Genomic DNA, 27110 nt, shown 5'->3' with positions numbered 1-27110 from the left:
TGAAGCGTTCTATTGCAACATTTGTTACTCTGTTGTGCCACATAATGTTCTGAAGTGCCACTGCAGGTGGTATTTTATTTCTTTAGCTCTTATTTGTGCTTGAAGCTATTGCAGTGCTGTTACGAGTGAAAGTGGTTTTAATTAGCATTTCTCTTGATCCTCTTTGTGTTTAAAGTGTCATCGCACGTGAAAATCGGGTCTCCTCTGGTGTTTGATATTTGCTAAGACAATTTAATTTCCCTTCAGTGTCCTCTGGTGGCTAAAATTTGCTATTGCGATTGAAAATTCTTTTCAACTCTTGTGTTTGAAATTTGCTATTGCAATTTATATTTCTCTCAGGTGTCTTCTAGTGCCTAAGCCTGCAATTGCAAGTTGATTTGTTCTCTTTAGCTTTAGTGCATCTGAGTAACTGACCAATGAACCCAATTTGAGTTACGCTCAGTTTAATACAACTGCAAAATAATTTATATACTATTTATATAGACTTAGGTAACAGTCAATTCATAGCATTAATCGCTAGGGTGTACTGGTTGTAATTTACCTGTGTCCACATTTATAGTTGACCTACTTCCTTGTGCTTAATCCCGGGTACTATATCAAATACAAAGAGCAGTGGCGGATTACACCATAGAATTTTGTACTTTGGCAGCTGAGAATGGGTGGAATGATGATGCCTGCTTTCCACCAGGGCCTGAACGAATAGCTCAAAGATGAAATAATCCGCAGAGACCCTGTTGACTCTTTTGATGATTTGACTGACTCTGCATTGACAATCACATCCAAGAAAGACAAAGGGTAAGAAAATCAGAGATCAGTTGAAGCTCTGGTGTGGGTCTGCTTACAACTTACCCCACTCCTGTGCCAGACAAGCAGGGAGACACTGGACCCCAACAAATGCAGCTAGGTCATACTCACCCTTCCAGAGGCAAGCATGATGCTCCGCATGAGGACTCCTGATGGACCCTGTCTGTCCTCCCCGAGCTCAATGGGTGTTCCTCAGCACCACCCTTGCATGGGAATTATTTGAGACACGTCTCCAGGCCTTTGTGGATTCAGGCGCGGCAGGCAACTTTATTGATGCTGGATTGGCCAAGAAGTTAGCTCTGCCGCTGGTCCCACTGGAGGAACCCCCTTCCTGGTTGATTTTTGGAGCCAGGTGTGGTAACCCATCATACCCGCCCAATCACATTACGGGACGGCCTTCACACAGAAAGATTGTGTTGTTCATTATTCGAGCCCCTGACTTGCAACTGTTTTTGGGCTACCCTTGGCTTCAGAGGCACAATCCCTATATAGACTGGCTTACTCGATCGATTCTCTCTTGGCATCAGGCTTGTCTGACCTCCTATTTGCAGCCACCCAAACCACGACTGGAAACAGGGCTGCTTCTCTGACTGCATTGACCAAAAACACATTGTTCAATTCCACTGGTCTGAGCAAGCCCAACAAGAATTTGTTGACCTAAAACAGCAGTTAACCACAGCTCCTGTTCTTCAACTCCTCAATCCCGAGCTTCCATTCATTATTGAGGTAGACGCTTCAGAGGTGGGTGTAGGTGCAGTTTTTTCACAACAAGCAGAAGACAAGAAGCTTCATCCCTGTGCTTACTTCTCTCGGTGTCTATCCTCTGCTGAAAGGAACTGTGACGTGGGGGACCTGGTGTTATTGGCTATAAAACTCACTGTGGAAGCAGTGGGAGCACTGGTTGGAGGGAGCTAACCACCCCTTCCTGGTATTAACTGATCACAAACCTTGGCTTATATACAGCGACTATACCTCAGCTACTATATACAAATGACTAAATTCACGCCAGGCCAGATGGAGGTTATTCTTTGCCTGGTTTGACTTTAACCTGTCATACCGGCCGGGGTCTAAAAATGTCAAGCCAGATGCTCTCACCTGTCAGGGAGAATTCTCACCTCCCACTGTTCCACCCTCTACCACAATGCCCAAGGCCTACATCATGGTGCCCATTTGGTGGGGCACTGAGACAGCGAAGGAAAGAGCCAAATTCTTCTGACTTAGCTAATGCGCATTCATGGATTGCCCAGGGACATCGTGTCAGACCATGGGGCTCAATTCATCAGCCGGTTTTGGGGGCTTTTTGCCGTTTGTTAGGAACTGGCACTAGCTTATCGTAAGGCCTCCATCCCTAGTCCAATGGCCAAACTGAAAGGGTTAACCAGGACCTGAAGCATACGCTCCGCTGTCTTGCCTCTTCCTGTCTGTCCTCTTGGTGGGAACACCTATAATGGGCAGAGTTTGCTCACAACACCCTGTGGCATACCTCTTTAGGCATGTCACCATTTGAATGTTGGTTATGTTTGGTTATGTTCCACCCCTGTTTCCTGACCAAGAGGTTGATGTAGAGGTCCGGTTCACAAAATAAACTGTGAGATCCTGCTGTTTAGCCTGGCAAAGATCATGCAGGTCTCTCCTGTCAGCGGAGGCTGTTTAAAAACAAAAGATGCGACCAGCACTAATGTATCAGTGGGCAGCGGTTCTGTCTCTCGGCCAAGGACCTATCTCTGTGTTTTTATCCTCCTTCAACATGTCCCACTTTAAGCCCTTATTGTTTTTGGTGGGCCCTTCTGATCTGCCGGGACCATGCATAGTAGTTGGTGCACCAGCATACACTGTCCAGCATCTTCTGGACATCTGGCGGCTTTGAGGTGGAGTCCAGTACTTGGTGGACTTGCAGGGTTATGGACTGGGGTTATCATGGCCTTAAGTCATGTAATGTCCCATCATCCTCACCCAACGTGCGGAAACCAGTACCCAAGTTGAGACTGTTGGGAACCGTGTCTTTTTGAGAACTTTTAATATATATTCATAAGAACAAAAGTAACACGAACTCAGATAATCCAATCAGCGGTAGGGAGCCAAGTAGTCTGAAGACTATCCAACCCCTTTGTTTTTTAAAGCTTATCAGAATGGCTTCGGTCTTTCTGATCAAATCAAACCATGGATTTCTTCTTTTAAAGTTTTTCTTCCTATGTGTAACATAACAGAATGTACGCTCCAACCAAACACTGGGACTTAATGTAAAAGTTTAAAATGGAACACATGAGAAAGCTTTCAAAAGAATGCTTATTTTAAGAATAAAACTTCAGGAACAATGTGGAGCATCTACGCCCCCGCATTGACCAAAAGCGCCCTCAAGTGGATGCCCTGAAGCACAACGCCATGTGACCTCAGTCAAAGAAATCCTTCTTTTGTTTGTTCTGTTAATACTCCTGTATATTTGTGTGTATTGTCAAGTTCCTTTAACAGTAAAAATAGATTGATTTCTTGTTTAATCATGGCTGTATCATCTTACAAACTTTTTTTGTATTCATTAGTCCCTTATGTAATCCAGCCTAGAATTGTAAGAATTAATGTATTTTATATCTATGTGTTTACTGATGATACTCAGCCACCATGTGACATGTTGACAAAAAACAAAACTTGTTTAATTCACAGTTGTTATCTTTTTGAATAAATTGATCGAACTTTAATTCTGAAGCCACGGGAATAGATAAAAGTCCTCGCTACACTCTACTAAACAAAGAAACCCCTCTTTACATAATTTTCATTTATGTATATTTACCCTGTATTTATCTGTTTCTTTAACCAGGACTGTATACCCTGGTAGCTTCCCATGTTTTTATGATTTCTTTTCAGAATGTGTAACACTGCCTTGTTTGCTTGAATGTTTATATATAATAAAATGATATACCAAGCTACTAAAAACATTATATCCACAAATTTTCAGTATGAGCAAACTGGTGAATCAGTGACTTTATTCAATCTGACTGAATCCTATGGAGTCAAAAAAGGATCAAAAAGATACAGTTGTAATGGAACTGCGTTTGAGCAACTACATACACGTGAAATTCAAATCCACAAATGTATTGGAAGGCTAAAACAACAATAATTTAAATTCACAAATATAGAAAAATTATTTGAAATGTATAGAAATTATTTTTAAATGTGTAGAAAAGATTTGCATATCAATTGTTGTAAATGAGTACCTTTCAATTGGCTTTGTAATGGTTGCCCCTGGTGAGGTTCAAACTTGCAATTCCTGGATGCTATGTCTCCTGGAGCTCCGTCTCCGGGAGCAGAGACGTCACGGAGAGAGCTATCTCCCCAGCTCATGTTGTGACGTTTGGTCCAGTTTGGTGAATATCAAGGCCTGCTGTAGCACCTCAAATGCTGAAGCCATGAGGGGCAATCCTTGCCCATGATTTTATTGAGACCCCTGTAGTCCATACACGGACAGAAGCCACCATTCTTCTGCCCTACAAAGAAGAAGCCAGTGCCTGCCCAGGAGGTTGATGGCCTTTTAAACCCTAAGGCCAGGGCTTCCTGTATGTAGTCTTCCATTTATTTTCTTTCTGGTCCAGACAAAGAAAAAAGTATACTTCGCGCTGGGCTTGCACCTGGGAGTAGTACAATGGCCATATCAAATGAGTGGTGTGGTTCCAGGAGCTAGGCTTTCTCTATACTGAAGACCTTACAAAGGTCCCAGTATGGGACGTCAGGGTCCTTCGGGACTCTTAAGCAGGTGTAGTGACACATGGGACCCCAAATCAGAATGGATAGAGAGAGTCAATCTAAGCAGGGGTTGTAGTATTTGCAGCCATGGAAAGCCCAACACCAACTGCAAGTTGGGTGCAGTGATCAGATATGGTAAAAATTCTTCATCTTCAGGATGTCAATTATCTGTTATATTGTGTCTTTAGTGAGCCTTTCAGATTTTTGAGACACTTTGAAAATAAAGAGGTAATATCCGCGGAAGGAAGCTAAACGTGTAGTTTTTCCACGGTATGGAAGTTGTGTTTGTATTTTGCCATCTAGCGTTGACAGAATGCAACTAGTGCAGCATTTAAGGTGAAAGAGAAAATCCCAATGAATCGATTGCTTATACTTTGTATCCCAGATGCGTACTCTGAATTTTTTAAGTTGTATTTTGGCATCTGAATTTGGCCTATCGAATTTGAACAACTTTGAAATATATTATTTGAATTTGAACTAAGCTTGAATATTTTTATCTGAATTTATTAACCTTGTATAATAACAGTGAAAACATGTTCTTGAAAATTCAAGAGTTCAATTGGGACTATAAAAAGACAACACAAACAAGAAACACCTGAGACAGATACGAGGGAGCAGGAACACAAATAAGGCACAAGAGGGAGGAGCAAAAGCGGAGACCAGGAAGACAGGAACAAAACAAAGAGCCATTTGCTTATAAAAACATGACAGACAAAGGAAACTATAATACACAGACAGCAGGAAAACACTAGACAGGGCTATACATGACAGAAGCCCCCTACTAAACGCGCAACTCCCAGGGCGCATAGACATAGACCCCCCAAGGAGTTGGTGAAGGAGAGGAGCCTGTAAAACAAGACAAACGACACAGCTCAGACAAGGGACTGAAAAGGTGACGGGACTAGGCAGGGGAACAGGAACATTTACAAGCACAGACACGAACATGGTGACAGGGACCAGGACAGAGACAAGGGCAGACACAGGGACATGAACAGAAACAGGGACCAAAACTGGAACAGACACAGGGACAAAAGCAAACATAGCGGAGTGCTCAGGACTGGCATACGTCTGTTGCAAAGTCTGAGAGGCCAGCCTGGGCACAGTTATAGGAGTCAGCCCCGAAGTCCTTGGGACTGACTTAGGGCCACAAACAGAAGCGGCCGGGGCCACAGTCATGGGAGCAGTGGATGTCGCCGCCTTCACTGGAACAGGACCGGCAGGTTTCGCCACAGTCATGGGAACAGGAGCGGCAGGGTTCGCCGCCATCTCTGAAACAGGAGCAGCGGATGCCGCTTTCACAGGAACAGAAGCAGTGGGCTTCACTGCCTTCACGGGAACAGGAGCAGCAGGGTTCGCCGCCTTCACGGGAACAGGAGAGACCTGGGTCACTGCCTTCACAGGAACAGGAGCAGCTGGGGGACGCCACCTTCGCAGGAACAGGAGCAGCGGGGGACGTCGCCTTCACGGGAACAGGAGCAGCTGGGGGACGCCACCTTCGCAGGAACAGGAGCAGCGGGGGACGTCGCCTTCACGGGAACAGGAGTGACGGGGGACTGTGCCTACGCAGGAACAGGAGTGGCGGGGGATGCCGCCTTTGCAGGAACAGGAGCGGCAGGGGATGCCGCCATTGCAGGAACAGGGGGCCCTGCGGAGATGCCCTCGGAAGCAGGGGGCCCTGCGGAGACGCCCTCGGAAGCAGGGGGCCCTGCGGAGACGCCCTCGGAAGCAGGGGGCCCTGCGGAGACGCCCTCGGAAGCAGGGGGCCCTGAATCCTCTGGATCACCTGGGGGCGCTGGATCCTCTGGAGTGACCGGGGGCTCTGGATCTGCCAGAGGTTCTGGATATTCGGGCTTGGTAAATGGGAGCTCCTCATCAAACAGATTCACTAAAATATTTAACTTAAAAATTAAGTCTGAGAGGTCTCCATTGCTGCTGGCTCTAAACTCAGGCAAAATCTGCTTAATAGACCCAACCAGTTCAGTTAATTTTGCCCTTAGATATCCGGCATATGTCTGCATTATAGTCCAAATTACCCGAATACACGGCTGGCTTTGAAGGAACAGGACAGGAGACAGGAGCGAGACTGGAAGCTGGAGCAGGTCTCTTGGACTTCTTTTTGGTCTTTTTCTTAACTCTGGAACCATCCAACAGAGAGTCCCTGCCCTGATCACCAGCAGTAGTTAGTTTGATTTGTCCCACAGACAATCCAAGAACTCCTGCTACCTCTTTGATTTGTGTGGGTCATTCTGTCACGAGGTGGGTGTAGAGGAGGTCAAGGAGCAGAGGCTAAACACTAAACACTGGGGTTAAACACTAAACAAGAACAGATAAAATGGGGCAAGACACTAAACCATAAGTTGAAAATTAAACAAGAAGGCTAAACAAGAAACACCTGGGACAGATAACGAGGGGGCAGGAACACAAAGGAGGCACAGGAAGGAGGAGCAAAGGCAGAGACCAGGAAAACCAGAACAAAACAAAGAGCCATGTGCTTATAAATACATGACACACAAAGGAAACAATGATACACAGACAGCAGGAAAACACTAGACAGGGCTATACATGACACTCACAATCTCATTGGTCCAACTAAAGCTGTCCTATTGGTCCATCAGTTGGCTGTGAAAACAGGGTCAGAAATCCTCGACTGCAAAAGAGATTCATACAAGCAGCAGAGAAGGTGAACCACATTGAAAAACTCCCACTGTCACATTTGGAACCTCAAAAATGTTTTCTCTGGCACATTTTAAGCCACTTGAAGGGTACTGATTCACATGTTCACAACATTTGATTTACAAATGCAAATCTTTTCTACACATTTCTATATATTACAAATATTTTTTTCGCATTTGTGAATTAAAATTATTATTATTATTTTAAATTTCAGCATTCCAAAACATTTGAGGATTTGAATTTTGTATGTAGTTGCTCAAATGCAGTTATAAATTCTGTTACATCTGTGACTATTGTTCAAAATCTTTTTGACCCTTTTTTGACTCTATAGAATCCTTTTGTCTTGATTCCCGCCAAATCCAAAGGGTGGGTTAAGCACCACCCTAGACCCTTTGGGTCCCATCACCAGCAGCTGCCAAACGCTCTGGTATGTTCTTCTCCCCTGGTATGGGGCCAAGAAACCACTGAAAATTTCCACACAGAGAGTGAATCTTCAGTTCAGTTAAGTTCAACTGGAGTCAATTCTAATTCAGTCAGAGTGAGAGTCTGAGTCAGTCAGTGGAGTCCAGTCAGTGAGTAGGATTTCGGAGAAACCACTAAGAAAAGAATAAATCAACTTCAGGAATCATCTTCGACAGAAGAGAGTACAACTCACTCCACTCTAGCAAAGATGCTCAACTCCACAAACAAAATAAAAAATAAATAAATAAATAAAAACTCTCTTAAAAGCTGACTCCAATTTAAGCATTGGACCTTCTGCAGAAAGTAATAGTACTTTTAAGTTAAATGTGATTTGTTTTTTGTTTTTATTCAGTTTTCTTTATTGCTCAACAAAAGCTTCCACTTTAGAACTAATCAAAGGCTTGTAAACTTGACTTGGCCATGCAAGTTAGCTCACGACTCCCAGATAGGAAAAAAACAGTCTGGCCGTTTCTGGGCCAATTACAACTCGCATAGACTTTTTTTCATCAGCCAGGCATCGGTTTGGATCTAGGCCAGCTTCCTGTCCAAATGCTTGGTTCACATCTGGGCAGAATGCCGCACGTCGCAGTATATGACACATCAGCCCACATCTGGCCCAGAAAGTTTTTTTTTTATTTTTTTGGTCCGATTCTGGTCCAAATGCTCGGCTCACATTGGGACTAAATGCCACACTCCAAAATCTTCATCATATTGGCTTTTGTCCAGCCCAGACTGCATTTGAATGCAGGTCAGAGTCTTGCCCAAGTTTTTTGATTTAAGGTCAGTTACACCAGATCTAACCAATTCATTTTTTTCAGTGGTCAAGCTGTGCACTAAAATTACCCCCAATTAAAAGTGTACTTTTCTTGGCTTCAGAGATGTAAAACATTTTTATTCTGTAACACATTTACGTAAAAATATTTTACTTTTCACTGTGTTGCCAACAAAAGCATGAATAACTATATCACAAAAAAATATATTTATTACATTTAATTAAGAACATAGGAATATAAACAGTGTGAACTGAATGAGTTGGAGTAGCAGAACTCATCTAACATAAGCACCTGACATGATGCTCTAGCTCTTGGGGCAGAATGCAATTAAATCCTTCTCACAGCAATGTTCCAACATAGTGTAAAGCCTTCCCAGAAGAGCAGAGGCTGTTTCTGCTGAGAAGGGAGGCAAATTCCCAATTTCCCTTGATTTCTGAAGAGCCGCTGGATGACAGTACTCTACAAACCTTTTAATGTTTGTACAAATTAAGTAACTGAATAAACATTAATCGAATTAAATATTTTATGCAGTTCATTCCTAGCAAGCTAAGAACACTCGGGCTGTAATACCTGTTCAGTTATACCAAGCCTGAGACTCATCAGCCAGGCATCGGTTTGAATTTAGGCCAGATTCCCGCCCAAATGCTTGGCTCACATCTGTGCCAAGTGCTGCGTGCCACACTCGCATCGGCCTGCATCTGGCCCACACAGCGTTTCAGTTGTGGTCCAACACTTGATGTGCAGGTCTGAGTCTGGCCCAGGTCATTTTATTTATAGTCAGTAAAGGTATACTGGATCTGAGCAATTCATGATTTTCAACTGTTAATAATTGCACCTAATTAAAAGTGTATTGTTCTTAGCTTCAAAATGTAAAACATCTTTAATTTGTAATCCATTTACATGAAATTATATTACTTTTAGACCTGTGTTGTCAACATCATATGAAATATTAAAAAAATGCATTACATTTATTTTAGAACATAGTGTCCTCCATAATTATTGGCACCCTTGGTGTTTTTGGTTTCTAATAAATTATTTTAAAAAAATAATAATATTATGGGACAACAATGAAAAAAACGAGAAAAATCTAAGCTTTAATCCAAGTGCCTTCTCACACATTAAGAAATAAATCTTTTGAATGAAATCATATGTGCCACAATTATTGGCACCCCTGGTGTTAGTACTTTGTACAACCTCCTTTTGCCAAGAAGACAGCACTTAATTTTCTTTTTCAGCACTTAACCTCTCTAAATCGTCCAGAGTCCTGGGTCTTCTCCTATGCACTCTTCTCTTCAGCTCACCCCACAGGTTTTCTATTGGGCTGAGGTCTGGGGACTAAAATGGCCATTTTTGGGTAGATTTGGCCACATGTTTAGGATCATTATCTTGCTGAAAAACCCAGTGACAACCCATCTTCAACTTTTGGGCAGAGACCAGATTCTGATTCAAAATGTCCTGATATTTCAAAGAGTTCATGTTCCCATGTATCCTTACAAGGTTCCCAGGTCCTTTGGAGGAGAAACAGGCCCACAGCATCACCGATCCTCCTCCATACTTAACAATGGGCATGAGGTGTTTTTCTGCATACTCATCCTTGGTGTTACACCAGACCCACTTAGAGTGTTTGTTGCCAAAAAGCTCTATCTTGGTCTCATCTGACCAAAGCACATGGTCCCAGTTAAAATCCCAGTACCGCTTGGCAAACTCCACCCGATTATGCATATAACTCAGAAAAGGCTTTCTCCGTGCATGCCTCCCAAACAGCTTGTAGGCATGTAGATAGTGCCTGATGGTTGTTTGGGACACATCTCATCCCAAGATGCTACCATTTGTTTAAATTCTCTTACAGTGAGCTTTGGAGAACTTTTTACTTCTCTTACCATCCTTCTCACTGTGTGTGGTGGCAAGATACACTTGGGTCCTCTTCCAGGCTTGTTTGTCACAGTTCAAGAGGTTTTTAACTTTTTGAAAATCTTTATTCATTATATAGTGGAATGCATTGAGAACCAAATAATATAATGAATAGAATAATAAATGAAAAATGTAAATTATAATCCCATGGATGTCTGGATTTAGAATCATACTAAAAATGAAAGTGGAAAATCAAATTAAAGGCTGATCCAACTTCAGTGGAAATTCCTCAAGACAACTTAAAATGAGGCTAAGTGGTGTGTGTGGCTTCCATGTGCCTGTATGACGTCTCTACAATGCCTGGGCATGCTCCTGATGATGCGGCGGATGTTCTCCTGAGGGATCTCCTCTCAGACCTGGATTAAAGCATCAGTCAAATCCTGGACAGTTGTGATGCAACGTGGCATTGGTGGATGTAAGAAGACATGATGACAGGATTCAGGTCTGAGGAATGGACAGGCCAGTTTATTGCATCAATGCCTTCATCATGCAAGAACTGCTGACACACTTCAGTCACATAAAGCCGAGCATTGTCATGCATCACAAGGAACCCAGGGCCCACTGCACCAGCATATGGTCTCACAATGTGTCTGAGGATCTCATCCCAGTACCTAATGGCAGTCAGGGTCCCTCTGGCTAGCACATGGAGGGCTGTGCGGCCCTCCAAAGAAATGCCTCCCCATTACTGACCCACTGCCAAACCAGTCATGCTGGAGGATGACCAGTCGCAGGCAGCAGGACGTTCTCCACGTCATCTCCAGACTCTGTCACATCTGTCACATGTGCTCAGTGTGAACCTGCTCTCATCCATGAAGAACACAGGGCGCCAATGTTAAAATCGCCATGCATGGTGTTGGACTATAAGCACAAGCCCCACTTGTGGATGTTGGACCTTCATACCACCCTCATGGAGTCTTTTTCTGACAGTTTGTGCAGAAACATTGATATTAGTGGCCTGCTGGAGGCTATTTTGCAGTGCTCTGACACTGCTCTTCCTATTCCTCCTTGCACAAAGGAGAGGAGGTAGCGGTCCTGCTGCTGGGTTCTTGCTCTCCTATGGCCCCCTCCATGTCTCCTGGTGTACTGGCCTGTCTCTTGGTATCTCCTCCATGCTCTGGACACTGCTGACAGACACAGAAAACCTTCTTGCCCCAGCTCGCATAGGCATCCTCGACCTGAGCAACTTCTGTGGGTTGTAGACACCGCTTGATGCTACCTCTAGGGGTGAGAGAACTGACAAAATGCAAACATGACCAAAACCTCAGCCAGAAAGAAGGAGAACAGACAAATAGTCTGTTGTCACCACCTGCAGAGCCACTCCTTTATAGGTGTTGTCTTGCTAATGGACTCTCATTTCTACTTGTTGTCTGTTCTGTTTGCACAACAGCACAACAACACAGAAGTGTGATTGGCTTGGAGTTACATTGTGTTGTTTAAGTGTTCCCTTTATTTTTTTGAGCAGTGTATATTAAAACCCTTCAAATAAACATTTCTAAACAGATGCAGATGAAATTAGAATATAAAGCTATATTGTGATTTATTCATTTTTAATCAGCCCAAACCACGGGTGGCAACATTGTTTACCAAGTATAAATTGGCCAAGCCACGGGTGCCAGCATTTCGTTTGCTGAGTATAAGGGAACCGAGGGAGCCGCGGGTGCCGGTGTTGTGCCGAATTCAGTACCCCCGCCGCGAGATGCATCCCCGGCATATTTAGTCCTAAGGGAGGTACATATCTCTGCAGGCCAGAGGCCCGCAAGTGGGCGGAAACCAGCAAGTGAGAGGGGCGTACGCAGCAAGTGGGTAGAAACCAGCAAGTGGGTGATCTAGATGTTTTGTGGGAAGGTGAATGTAGGAAATGCAGCCTTTGTGATTTGAAAAAGGGCATAGTTTATCTCCAACAGAACTAGGTACCCTCTACTAGTTGTAGTTTAAAATATTACGTTTCAGTGAAATCGAAATGCATAGCACTCCTGATATTTTTTAATTATATATTTTTGGTAATCTGATTATGGGGTGAACTGCAAACTTATGAAATCCATTAGGTCTCTCATCTACAATCATTATTTTAATTTGATTACAGAATTATAGTACTGTATTATTTGTTTTGTACTCAGCACAGTATTTGGGTTATAATCAGTTTATTATGGCCCACTTATGGCCCACTATTCAAATAAATATTTTAAGCAGCTCCTTTCCATTAATGGACATGGGAGAAATAGTGCTAATAATTTGCAAATAATCATAATATTCAGCAAACCTACCATGAGTACTTGAGTACATTGGCCAAAGTCATAGTGGGTGTATATGACAATAGAGTCAGTGCCTGTAGCTACAAGTTAGGTGAACTTAATAAGATGGAAATTCACTGTAATGTAGTTATTGTTTAATGAATTCCAAGATAGTGGTGCAACCTTTCAGGAAATTTGGCTCAATTAAGAATATAAACAAACATTCAGAGAATGTACTTCATTTAGTTCCTTTGCATGGTTTTAAATGATTCTTTATTGAAGTATGTCCTTGTTGTAGAGTATTATGTATTACTCTTTGTGTTCAGATGATCACATATGCTTTGATTTGGCATCAGAACCAGGTCCTGGAACATCCTACTCACAAAATTAGTTGAATCAAGTTTTTTTTTGAAGAGGTAGAATAGGAGCAGAATTAGATAACACTGGCTTAGACTGTCAGAAAGCCTCCCTTTATTATTACCTGAATTGTGCATGTGAATTTGTAGAAGGACTATCATTCATTCATTCATTGTCTGAAACTGCTTATCTAATTCAACTCCTCACAGACCGTCACATGGAGTGTGGCTCAAACCCACAACCTGGAGCTGTGTGACTGCAACGCTACCTGCCGCACTACCGTGCCGGCCGAAGGGCTATCAATTTATTTTAATATAGTTCATTTATTGCTGTGCTGATGAACCCATATTTACTGTCATGTCTTTTGTTAGGAAGTGAGTAGTAGCCTATATGTAAGCAAACATTATCATTCTCAGTACATGTGGTCTCGGTTAAATGGTTATTCTCTTTATTTATTGCAAGAATTTCACATATTAAGTCAACCACAAACAAGTCTTTAAATCACATAATGCTGAAAATGTACTCCATATAATGTACTCAATGTTTACAAGGTACAATATTAACACTGAAAACAAAACAGTTATTACATGGTCACCAGGCATAGAGCTGTACTACAAAATACACAATAATCTAACACAATATCCCAAATAACTCACTGACATTCTCTTAAACTTCCAAAAAATGCTCAATTTGAGCTGCATTAGTTATGGAAATTTGTTAGAAGAAAGAAAATAACTAGGATACCTATTTTGTGCAGGGCATTTTACGCAAAGCAGGACATCACAGTTAACCAGACAGCCTAGGTTTCTAAAAGTATCAAACTATACACATTGTCTGAACTGTGGTGTACAATGTGCCCTGCAGTCTAGTATCTGTGCCTTACGAATTGAGGTGAGGGCCCTACAGTCCAGTTTACATGCCTTAAAAATTCTGGGGTGAGGGGCATGGCGTAACGACAAACATCGCATTGACCCTGAGACCCTGCTCATCAATACAAGTTTTAGAAACAGCTCCATATCAGCCCTGTTTTTAAAAAACAAATAAAAAGGGTTCTTTAGCCTCTGGGTCATCTCCAGAGCCTTTACGACAACTACATATCTCGAAGCCAGCGACGTGCTTGAGTCGTGCTTAAAATGTTCTTCCACACTCACTTGGAGCTGTACGGCCCACTTGGAGTTGTACCACCCACTTGGAGCTGTACGGCCCAATTGGAGCTGTACCACCCACTTGGAGCTGTACGGCCCATTTGGAGCTGTACCACCCACTTGGAGCTGTACGGCCCATTTAGAGCTGTACCTCCCACTTGGAGCTGCCTCCGGCCTGCAGAGATACCCTTCTCAGGGAGGTTAATCGGCGTTTTATGACAAAATGGGCAAAGTGAAGTTATGCTAATAACATAATTTTGGGAGTAGAGCCACGCCCGAACTCCTCCTGTCAGCCCTATATATACCCTGCAAATTCACGTCATTTCCGCGACAGACAAACTCGCCTCATTTAGTTCAGGAGACGGATCTTGACTCGACTGCTTCACGACATCAGCTTGCTCCTCCGCGCTGAGTCATTCCTGCTGATCCCCATATTCAGAGCCGTGTTCGGCCTTTATCAAGCCCACTGAGCCTCCTGTTTTAAACTCGCTCCTGCTAAACAGCTATGGGACTGGCCGGTATCTGAAGTAACGTACGGCCGTTGTCACGCCTGCAACCGCTTCAACTGTTCTATGCTCTGCTGTCTTACCCACTCCGGATCGGTGCTCTGTTCTCCTGCTTCTCCTCCCGCTGCATTCGGCCTCCCAGGTGACCCCCCGCATATCCCTCCGACGCTGGCGAAAGGCTTCGAGCCTCCCCTTATCTTCATCTTCGGCTACGCTGCTACGGGAACGCGAATCTACCGTCGTCACGGCTGCGGCTCCACATCTACGAGCTCTACAGCGCCTTGAGACTCCCATTTCCTCCTCTCCGGCAGAACAGCCTCGGCGTTCCAGCAATGTGCTCCGAAACAATGGCGTCGCTCACTCAGCTAAAGAGAGAGAAACCCGTCTGCCGGTGTAAGGATCCCCTGCGCAGCAATGCAATGACATCACAACCGTCTATCTCCGACGCCCCCTGCTGGAGTATCCTTCGTCTTCCCGTTACCCTTTCTGGTCGTGTCTAAGCTGGAGACATTAGCCTCAATGTCTTATAGTCTTTGCTGTCTCACAGGTCGGTGCCTTAGAGGGCTGTTTTGATAATAATATAATTATCTGTGCTGAATTGGATAATGGCTTAGAATCTGCATTATTTATGCACATCTCCCATGCAGTAGTTTACCTACACTGCTTGCCACACTGGTCCTATCTGAAATGTTGAAAAAAAAAAAAAAAGCAAAGCAGGCAGCATGTTTAAGCCTCCATTCCAAACTGGCTCCTCTTTCCATCTGAACACTACCTTGATTGACAGCATCGCACCCATTTAGACAGCCCTCCGAGTTCATTTCTGGACGCTCATCCCAACCTCTTTAATTTGCGGCCACGCCATACCCCGCCTCTAACATTACAATTCTCATTTTTCTATTTAGGTGCTGCTGCAGACCCTCATCCTGACTCCTCTGCTGATGTGCTTCTCCCAACCTCCGGCTTCCAGTTTATACTCTCTTTTCAGATGCTGCTGTGGACTATCGTACCAGACCCTCCTCTGTGCTGCCTTGCGGCTCACACTCTACAGCTTCTAACTCCTGCTCTGTTTTCAGGTGCTTCGGTGGACCTTCATCCCCCACTTCTTACTGCTGCACTACTCAGAGTCCCTGACTTTCCAGCTCATCGTCTTCCCGGGTGCCGTTACAGGCCATGTCCTAATCCTCTGCTTTGCATCTGTCCCGCACCCCGCCTCTTCCTTTACAGCACACCCTCTCTCCTGATGTGGACCTTCATCCTAATCCCCTTCCTCTCGTGGTTTCGCTGCATCCTGCCTCTTCCTTTACAGCCCTCCTCTCTCATGCCACAGACCTTCGTCCCAACCCCATTGCTTTGTGGCCGCACCGTTCCAGCCTATGCTCTCTCCCTAGGTTACCTTGGACCGACACTTGATGCCACCTAGGGCACCTGTTATTTCAACACCCTCTAGGCATCTTCGTTATCTCGTAGTCAACTTTCTACATTGCCACCTTGCTTGAGCACCTCGGCACTTTTTGGATTTTCCTCTTCCAGAGTTTTCTCCCGTGTGAGAAAATGCCTTCTTTCTATCTCGCTTTCCTGCGGTGCTAACCTTTTTGGGCTTCTTAACTGGCCTCATCTGTCATCCCTCTAGATCACCATTCCGTTCTCGATTCTCTCTATGCCATTGGAAAGGCACCACCAGGGCACACCTGCAAACAAAGAATATCTCGCTTTATTAACACTGCCCCTCTGTAGTACTTGACTTCAAGGCTGCTACTAATCCACTTTCCACCCATTATTGCCAGCCTCAGACCCCTCACTATTACCCAATCACCATCAATTACACTGAAGTAGAAATTGGACTTAGCAACACTCTGTCCAGTGCATGGCGGCCTAGATAAATGTCACTATTATTGTTACACAGTAGCAAAATGACATTTAGCTGGTGATACGTTAAAATTCTATTATTAGTTGATCAATTTGATTTCTGCCAATGCGATGATCTTATCCATCTTAAGACCAACTCTGACTCTATATCACTTTTCGCAATCATCACCCCTTTACCACTGCGGCATCTGAATACTCGAATTACCAGTCACACTAGAATTTCCGTTATCATAATCAACAAAGGACATTCAACTTACTCATGCTATTTCTCTACCGTCTCACATGACACTCAGTCATACACCAGTTTATTAAAGGTAGTTCATTCAAAGACTCACTAACCTCTTCATTTCACCTAAACACAATCAGGACACCAATCAAACCCTTGACCAGAGTACCTGAACCTATCTATTCTGTAGCACTTAATGACCAGTATTCCTGTAAATTTTTGGGGGTCCGGCTTCATACGCATTCATAAGCCGCCCTAAACTCTTCCCCAAAAGACTTCTGAGTTTGCCTCCCCGTTTCAGCCTCTGCGGGCGTGGTCCGTACTAGCAAAGTGAAGTTATGCTAATAACATAATTTTGGGAGTAGGACCACGCCCGAACTCCTCCTCTCAGCCCTATATATACCCTGCAAATTCACGTCATTTCCGCGACAGAAAAACTCGCCTCATTTAGTTCAGGAGACGGATCTTGACTCGACTGCTTCACGACGTCAGCTTGCTCCTCCGCGCTGAGTCATTCCTGCTGATCCCATATTCGGAGCCGTGTTCGGCCTTTATCAAGCCCACTGAGCCTCCTGTTTTAAACTCACTCCCACCTCCACCCCATCTCCACCCTTTTTTCATATTACTTTATCCAACGGGGGGTCCGGCTTCATACGCATTCATAAGCTGCCCTAAACTCTTCCCCAAAAGACTTCTGATTCCCCCCCACCATTTCAGCCTCTGCGGGCGTGATCCGTACTAGCAAAATATCAAATCAAATCAAATCAAATTTATTTATATAGCGCTTTTCACAACTGATGTTGTCACAAAGCAGCTTCACAGAATTCCAGTAAGACAAAGATTTGACATGAAATGTAAAAACAAATGTAAAACCCTCAAGTGAGCAAGCCAGGGGCGACAGTGGCAAGGAAAAACTCCCCCAGCTGAGGAAGAAACCTTGGGAGGAACCAAGGCTCACAAGGGGTGACCCATCCTCCTCTGGTCAATCTACTGGTGATAATAGTTAGTAGTCCGTGAGAACTTCAGTGTAGGGACAGCTTCAAGGCACTTGGGGGTTGCTGGAGCGTGGGCAGCTGGTCTGAAGCGTGGAGGAGGATCTCGACAGTCATCCATCAGTGTCCAGACAGACAGGTGGGCAGTTGTTTACTCGGAAAGATGTAAAGGGATGGAATTAGTTTTGAACTGTTTTGTGTTTGTAAAGTAGAAAATATGAAAATTTCCAGAGTGTGGCTAATGACTCCGGCAGATCTGACTATGACAGCTTTAACTAAAAGGAGAGAACCAGGAGGACACACAGACACGGGAGCATCCTGAAACACTGGCATCCCTCCGCTCCACCGTCAACAAACCTGAGTGATCGCGAGAAGCGGCGGGACGAAAGCACCAGCCTCTCAGTTTACTATAATTCCCTGTGTCCATGGACCCCTCGAATCTGCCACCTTTATCTATGGGGGAGCATTAGCTACCAAAAGATAAACTAAACAAATGAGTTTTTAGCCTAGATTTGAAGATTGCGACTGTGTCTGAGTCCCGAACATTTTCTGGAAGATCATTCCAGAGTTTGGGGGCTTTATAAGAAAAGGCTCTTCCCCCAGCTGAGGCCTTCTGAATTCTGGGAACAATTAAAAATCCAGTATTCTGTGATCTGAGTGAACGTGGAGGCTCATAATAGGAAATTGTATCTTGAAGATATTCAGGAGCAAGCCCATGTAGAGCTTTATATGTTAATAACAAAATTTTGTAGTCAATGCGGAATTTAACAGGCAGCCAATGAAGTGATGATAAAACTGGGCTGATATGTTCAAATTTTCTAGGTTTAGTGGGGACCCTAGCTGCAGCATTTTGAACTAGTTGAAGTTTTCTTAAATTGCTGCTGGTGCATCCTGACAGTAGTGCGTTACAGTAGTCAAGCCTTGAAGTAATAAAGGCATGTACTAATGTTTCTGCGTCCTGAAGGGATAAGGCATTTCTAATCTTAGCAATATTGCGAAGATGTAAAAAAGCTGTCCTAGTGATACTACCTATGTGTTGATCAAATGATAAATCCGGGTCAATTATGACACCGAGACTTTTTGCTGCTGAACCAGGTTTAACTGGAAAATCAGCGAGATTTAAAATTAAATCTGATCATTTATTTCTTGCCACTTTTGGATCCAAAAGCAGGACCTCTGTTTTGTTGCTGTTTAGAAGGAGGAAGTTACGCAACATCCAGCCTTTCACGTCTTTTACACAGTCCTCTATTTTCTTTAATCTGTGTTTGTCATCGGGCTTGGCTGAAATATACAATTGTGTGTCGTCTGCGTAACAGTGAATGTTAATGTCATGGTTTCTTATAACTGTGCCTAGCGGTAACATGCATAATGTAAATAATAATGGTCCTAAAATAGAGCCTTGTGGAATTCCAAATCTTACTTTAGAATAATTTGAATTTAGATTGTTTACTTTTACGAATTGATAACGTACCGTTAAGTAAGATTTGAACCATAATAGGGCTGTCCCTGTGATTCCAACCATGTTTTCTAATCTTTCTATGAGAATATTGTGGTCTATTGTATCGAAGGCTGCGCTTAGGTCAAGAAGCACCAACAGGGATACGTGGCCTTGATCAGAGGCAAGAAGAAGATCATTTGTTATCTTGACTAGAGCTGTCTCTGTACTATGATGTTGCCTGAATCCAGATTGGAATTTTTCATATGTATGATTCTTATGTAGATAAGAACTAAGTTGTTGGGCCACAGCTCTTTCTAAGATCTTGGACAGAAATGGCAAATTAGAAATAGGCCTGTAATTAGACAGTGTACTAGCATCAAGATTTGGTTTCTTGATTATAGGTTTAATAACTGCTAGTTTAAAAGCTTTGGGTACATGGCCCAGACTAAGGGATGAGTTTACTATAGTTAAAAGAGGATCAATAATAGCTGGTAGTACTTCTTTGAGCAACTTTGTGGGAATTGCATCAAGTGTGCAAGTTGTACAGTTTGCGGAGGTGATAATCTTCTCTAGTTCTAATTGTGGGAGTGGGTAAAAGGTTTCAAGTCTTTTTTTTTACAGTTACATTATGTTTTATATCATTTACATCGGGTGGCAACCAGGATGGATTTGATCCTGTGGCTTGAGTTTGTTGTCTAATATTCTCAATTTTATTATTAAAAAAGTCCATAAAATCTTTACTGGTGAGAGTTGCTGGAATTAGTTGTTCAGAACCTGCTTGATTTTTTGTAATTCTAGAAAACACACTAAACAGTGCTCTCGGATTATTTTTATTATTGGAGATCAGCGAGGCCAGATATGCTGAGCGAGCTTTAGTGAGGGCATTTCTATACTCTATAAGGCTGTCCTTCCAGGCAGAATGGAACACTTCAAGCTTGGTTGATCGCCATTTCCGCTCTAGTTTTCGTAATGTTTGTTTTAAAGTACGGGTCTTATCATTATACCATGGTGCGAGCTTTTTCTGTCTTATACTTTTATGTTTAAGTGGTGCTACCTTTTCTAAGGTAGATCGACAGGTATTTTCTAGGTAATCAGTTAGTACATCTAGGTCCATTGGATCTGATGGAGTTGGAACTGGGGTCGATAGTTCTGGTAGGTTTTCTATAAATTGTAGGGTGGTAGATAGTTTTATTATACGCTTTGTAGAATAGCGAGGGTTCTTACATATATTATGGCTAAAACGTAGCTCATATGAAATTAAGTAATGATCGGAGATTGCTGAGGATTGCGGTAAGATATTAATTTTGTCAATGTTAAGACCTAGTGTCAGAACTAAGTCTAAAGTGTGGCTGCAGTAGTGTGTAGGCCCTGTTACATTTTGAGTAATATCAATAGACTCTAAGATTGAGGTAAATTCCTTTTTAGTGGGTCACTTTCCTTCTTAAAATGGATCTTGAAATCTCCTACAATTATAACTTTATGATTGCGCACCACTAGGTTTGTAGCAAAATCGCTGAATTCTTTCAGAAATTCTAAGTAAGGCCCTGGTGGTCTGTAAATGTTGCATAATAAAAATGCGTCCTTTTTTGTGACCGGATTTGTAATAATAGTGGAGAGAACCTCAAAAGAAGAGAAGGTGTCACATTGTTTAAGACTAATTTCTAGGGTATTTTGGTAAATTACACATACTCCACCTCCTTTGCCTGATATTCTTGGGCTATGTGCATAATTATAGCGTAGGGGGGTGGCTTCATTTAGTGCTAAATATTAATTTGGTCTAACCCATGTTTCCGTGAGACAGAAAACATTGAATTTTTTGAGTCTAGTGATCTTATGTTGAGTAACCCAAATTTTAGTTCTGAGGTGTTGCTGCTAGGTGTTGTGTATGATTTAATATTGATTAGGTTGCTGAAACAGGCTGATTTTGTTTTTTCTACTTTTACATTTAGTTCGGGGGAAAGAAACAGTCTCAATACAGTTGAACCTGGGTGACGCCTCAAGCCAGTTCGCAGACGGTCGGTTTAGCCTGTCTGTCTGCGGCCTGGTCCCGGCTCTGGATTGTCAGCAGCTATCTACACTACTCTGCTGACTAACTGAAAGACTATGTGCTATGCTGCAAGAAAGTAAGGCAGCACCCTCCCGCATGGGGTGGATACCATCCCTACCTATAAGACCAGGCTTGCCCTCAAAACGTAACCAACTGTCTATAAAGCCCACTTGATTTTTGGAACACCACTTGGACATCCAGCAGTTTAATGCCCAAAGTCTGCTGTAAGCTTCGTCGCCATGCCGCATTGGTATGGGGCCAGAGCAGATTACGGCATCGGACATCATCTGGGCCAGTTTAATCACCTCTGTAATATTACCCTTAGTTACCTCAGACTGCCGCAGACGAATATCATTGGCTCCTACATGAATGACTACCCTCAAATATCTCCTATTAGCTAACAGTCTAAGGTTGATTCTAATATCCGGTGCTCTGGCTCCCGATAAACAGCTAACTGTTACTGCCGGCACCCCTAAAGGAGTAGCTAATTTCACGTGTCAAACAATAGAGTCTCCTATAACCAGAGCACTCTTAACAGGCTCCTCAGCGGGTACTTCGCTGAGCAGGGCAAACCTGTTTGACACGCGAATCGGAGGAGCGTGGTGTCCCGGTGGGCTAGCTTTGGCCTCAGCATTAGCATCAGCCTTAGCTTTCCGGCTATGACGCCGAGACGTCACCCATTCACCCCGCTGTGACGGCTCTAACGCCGGAGTCGTGGGGGTGCTAACTCTCCCTAAGGCACCCGGAGTTGCTAACACTGAATCTCGCTGTTTATCCCTTAACAATAATAAGCTCCGGATGCGCACTTCTAGCTGGTCCACTTTATCCACCAGAGAGCTAACTAGCTGACACTTAGTACAAACACAACCACTATCTTTATCGCTAGAGGTGGTAAAGGGGGTTAAACTAAACATGCCACACTCTGAGCAGGCAAAACAGCCAGTAGTAGCCATGGAATTGCAGGTACTTACCGCTTTTAGTTGATTTTAATAACTTACACCAAGAACGTTACTCCAGGGTCCGGTGGCAGTTTTAGTGCCTCTGTAATGAATATTCCTGCGGAGACAATCTAAAAGATAGATCTATGGATGGTTAGTAGGTTATAAAAACAGATATAAATATAGAAATAACAGTGGAAACGAGTAAACAGGAAAACCCGAGCGATCAAAACAGCTTCTAAACGGGTACAGGAACAGCCAAACCATGCACAAATATCATGTGCATTTCCATCAAAATAAAAATAAAATCGCCTTTTCCGCAGTAGAAACACTCTAGATGTTGAGATGTAAAAAAGAAAAGGTTGCTTGTAAATAATAAAATGATATAATCTACATGCACCACTGCTTTTTCTGAAGTCAGCTTCGACTTATTCTAAAACAAACGTGTACGTTCATTTTCTGACCACAATGAAACTCCTACATATCCTGTCGCAATTTTTATGGAATATTTAAGCACTGGAAATTAATAGGAATATAGGACAAAAGCAGCGTATTGTAAATAAAATGACCACTTCATTACTGTACTTGCTAAAATGTTATATCCATGAAAATGTACACATGCTGCCACTGCCTGAACATAACTGCAATATTAAAAGTTGAATTAGAAAGAAATGTACCCAATTTTAATTCTGGCTACATTTCAGTTTTTGCCATGAAACTTATACAGGTATTTTATATTGATCCTATAGGTGTACTGACAAAAACAAACCATATTTGTGTGTACAGAAAGAGAGTTACAGGGGGATGCTTTTTAAGGCAGTCCATCTGTTAAAAGTTATTATATATATAATAACTTATTTTGGGAGACATTCATATATTTCTGAACCATAACCATATTTTTAAAGTAGAATTTAATATTTTAGATGGCATTTTATGTAATATAAATAATTTTATGTAATAAAAAGGACTGTTTTATGTTCCTCTACCTCATTGAATTGACAGTTCAAAAAGTTTTTAAACATTTTTATGTTTTCCTTCATCAATTATCTCTTACAATATTTAGCATTCATTGCACAAATAAAGTTGTATGTGTAAGTCTGGACAGGCTTGGCACATTCAGGCAATTAAAAAAAGAGAGAAAGAATGAATTAGTAAACAGAGATTATTTAGCTTATCAAACAAAAATCACGATATTTTCAGCTAATTCTAATCCATAGCTGCTCTGTCTTTCATGAACAACAAATTCATGAAAAATAAAAATCAATATCATCATTGTGGCTTGTGCAAAAATTTAACATAAGAATTATGTACTTTTATATTATGAAATATATCACACCAGAAGTGAATACTGTTATTTTTCAATACATCTGTCTGCTGGGTTTCTTCCATGGTACAGGAGATCAGTGTGGTTGAGCAGGAGAAGCTGGACAATATGATGATTGAGATGGATGGTACAGAGAACAAATGTGAGTCAAAGTAAATGTACATTTTGCTCTTATGACAAATATTATATATCTTAAATGTTAAATATTATATTATCTTAAATATTATATATCTTGTGTTTTTATGCAGTTCAAGTTGTAACACAATTTTTTACATATAAGAAAACACAATGTCAAACACACTACATGACCCAAGTTGAGCTAATTTTAGCTATTTCAGTTAACACAAATGTATAACCTGCATAAAATCAACCATACAGACATGTAATCTATGCCTTTCCATATGGCATCACAGAATACAATTTTTCCATCAAGTAAGTTTGTCAAATTTCTGCCCACACTGAGTTGCTCAGATCCACTATATGTGCTCTTATTGCAAATTGGAAAATGATCATTAACAATTAAGACAAGCTAATTTACAGACTAGGAGCAGTGTGTGCGGAAGCATTTAATGAAAAAAAAAAAAACTTCTAGAATAACGATCAGCACACAGTTGCTTTCATGTATTGGGGTTTCATGGCAGAGAAGCCACACACAGTCATTAGATAACCATACACAATGTCAAGTACCAGCTGAAATACACCTATGGAGTACTAATAGGCTCTGGATTAATGTAAACCCCTTTTTTAAAGTTATTAACCAATATTCATCACTTGGCAGTCTGATGATTCAATATCTCTGTCTGTATGCATAGAGATAACTGTCAAGTTTGGTTACAAGCTGTTTTTTGAAGGTTGTATTTATTCTCTTAATTCTAGTGAAGGGCAGTCTCCACATACTTCTGGCAATGTAATGTATTTACAGTATATTAGATAAGATTTTTTTTGTAAGCATTTTATTCCAAGCACAAAATCTGAATAGTTCAAATGCATTCTACTCATGCTGTTATGTGTACATGTTAAGTGCAAATGTATCTTTAAAGCAACATTTGTGGTTGTGTTTTTTTGCTACTCAATATGAAGTTTTTGCACAGTTTCACCTGTATTCTATTATTCTAAGCCTGTGAGAACATAACAGCAAATCTCATTTTCAGAACCAAAAATGTTTTATTTTTAATATTTTCTTTTATATTGTTTAAATGATTTGAGCATCATTGCTTATTTGTTATTATTCATGTTTTGCACAATATCCAAACTTTTTTGGTGGTGTTAAAAATAGTCAACTACATTAATTCTCAGTGTACTCGTCACAATAACAACAGCAATTTTCTATCTTTACAGCTCAGTTTGGGGCCAATGCAATCCTAGGGGTGTCACTGGCCATCTGTAAAGCTGGTGCAGCAGAAAAAGATATCCCTCTCTACCGTCATATTGCCCATCTGGCTGGAAACACAGAAATAGTTTTGCCAGTCCCTGTAAGTGAAAAATCACTTTATTTTTCTTATAATTTACATATTTGTATATATGTGGGGCAGCACAGTGGCGCAGCAGGTAGTGTCGCAATCACACAGCTCCAGGTACCTGGAGGTTGTGGGTTCGATTCCCGCTCCGGGTGACTGTCTGTGAGGAGTTGGTGTGTTCTCCCCATGTCCGCGTGGGTTTCCTCCGGGTGCTCCGGTTTCCCCCCACAGTCCAAAAACACACGTTGGTAGGTGGATTGGCGGTTCTAAAGTGTCCGTAGGTGTGAGTGAATGTGTATGTGCGTGTTGCCCTGTGAAGGACTGGTGCCCCCTTCAGGGTGTATACCCGCCTTGCGCCCAATGATTCCAGGTAGGCTCTGGACCCACCGTGACCCTGAACTGGATAAGCGGTTACAGATAATGAATGAATGAATGAATGTATATATGTGCATGAACATCATTATGCGTTTACTCAAGTTGATTAGGAGTTTTTATGCCATCTCTTGAGGTCTGCCAAAAAAAAAAAAAGATAAAATGTTCTCCCCGTGCCCTTGTGGGTTTCCTCTGAGTGCTCCAGTTTCTTCCCATGGTCAAAAGACACACGATGGTAGGTGGATTCGCTACTCAAGAGTCAAAAAGGGAGTCAAATCAAATGTCTCAATTCACCAAAACAACACTTTAATGACTCCTCTATTCAGTAGAACTGCCATCCCCTGCCCCTCACACTTAATATGTTTAAATTAATAATTTAAACATATTAAACCTTTATCTGATTTCTAAAACCTTCATCTGCCTTTTGATAGACTTATGATGAAAAGTTTACAGACAAAACCACAATCAGCCTACCTACCAACAATAGGTAGTTAAATGTAAAAACAATTATTAGAAATAATGAGGCACACTTGGAAAAAAAAATTCCATAAGTATTTGCACTGTGTAAAGACACCAGTCTTATACCATTTCTTCATGTCAAACTCTATTAGATGCAACTGCTGAAAACATGACCAGTTCCTCAGACAGAATCTTCAGGCACTTCAGGACATTCTTACATCATTCAAAGCTATTGAGAAGGGCACCAATTCCACCATTGTGAAGCACATCATATTACATTATAAAAACCACTGAGTTTACATTACAACCAACAAATGCTTTTACAATCTGCAATGTTAGTTATGACAACAAAATTCCTCAAAAATATTCCACAGTGTAAACCAGCCATTAGAGGGTTACTGAACCTCTTAAAACCTTTTTGATCAAGCAAACAATACATTTCAAACTTCAGTTATATTGTTTCTCAGAATAAATTAACCAAGCATTCATTGTGGGGGCAGCCATGGTTTTATGATAAAATAGTTGAGCTTGAGACCCGAGGGTCACTGGCTCAGTTCCCAGGATTGGCAGGACAAAAAATCATCCACAGATGGAGTGCCTCTAAATGTCTTACCCTCAAATGGCTCCCCAGATGCTATTGCTTGCAGCCTGCTGCTTCAGTTGTGTGTGGGCTCACTGCCCCTACAGTGTGTGGCTAAAATATTGCTCAGTAGTGTGTGTTTATTACCAGAGAAGAGTTAAATGCAGAGAATCACTTTCATTAAGGAGGTTAATAAAGTAACTCCACCAACTACTTACAAATCCAAATCATTTTTAGTGCATCCAAAGTAGAAACATAACAGTACATCAGTCCTGTTACTGTGATATCACAATGATGGCTCCAATTCAATATGCTGAGCTAATTTACCTGCATATTTAAATGAGGCACAGGACATCAGAAGACTCTCAATATATTGTTAAAACAGTGTTTGGTTTGGTAGAGTTGAGTGTAGTATAACTGAAAAAAAAATATTGTATATGTTGCATGTAGTGTAAAAACTTTTTATATAGTTTTCAAGCTTCTGCATCACTTCAGTTTTTCTTGCTTTCCCCAAGGCCTTTAATGTGATAAATGGAGGTTCCCATGCTGGAAATAAGCTGGCCATGCAGGAGTTCATGGTACTTCCTGTAGGTGCAGAGTCATTTCGTGATGCTCTTCGTGTGGGGGCAGAGCTTTATCAGACCCTGAGGGATGTGATCAAGGAAAAGTATGGCCAGGACGCAACCAACGTGGGTGATGAGGGAGGTTTTGCCCCAAATATCCTAGAGAACAAGGAAGGTATGTGTTTATTGCATTTGAGATTTGGTTAATATGAAGTTGTGGGCACCTAATGGTTAGAGAAGGGGCTTAGAAC

The 27110-nt window shown here is 42.1% G+C and overlaps 1 protein-coding gene across 1 annotated transcript in view; it reads left to right on the top strand.

Moving 5' to 3' along the window:
- Window positions 1-27110, top strand: part of eno2 (enolase 2) — an 81545-nt gene that overhangs the window by 30436 nt on the left and 23999 nt on the right. The window contains exons 5-7 of the mRNA XM_066673668.1: window positions 23501-23570; window positions 24767-24900; window positions 26812-27034. Of these exons, the coding sequence (XP_066529765.1) occupies window positions 23501-23570; window positions 24767-24900; window positions 26812-27034 (427 nt within the window). The remainder of the gene's footprint in view (window positions 1-23500; window positions 23571-24766; window positions 24901-26811; window positions 27035-27110) is intronic.

The sequence above is a fragment of the Hoplias malabaricus genome, chromosome 6 (assembly GCF_029633855.1).
Source record: "Hoplias malabaricus isolate fHopMal1 chromosome 6, fHopMal1.hap1, whole genome shotgun sequence".
NCBI lineage: Eukaryota > Metazoa > Chordata > Actinopteri > Characiformes > Erythrinidae > Hoplias > Hoplias malabaricus.
The sequence above is the reverse complement of the archived record's forward strand: the minus strand, read 5'-3'. Positions and strand labels throughout refer to the sequence as shown.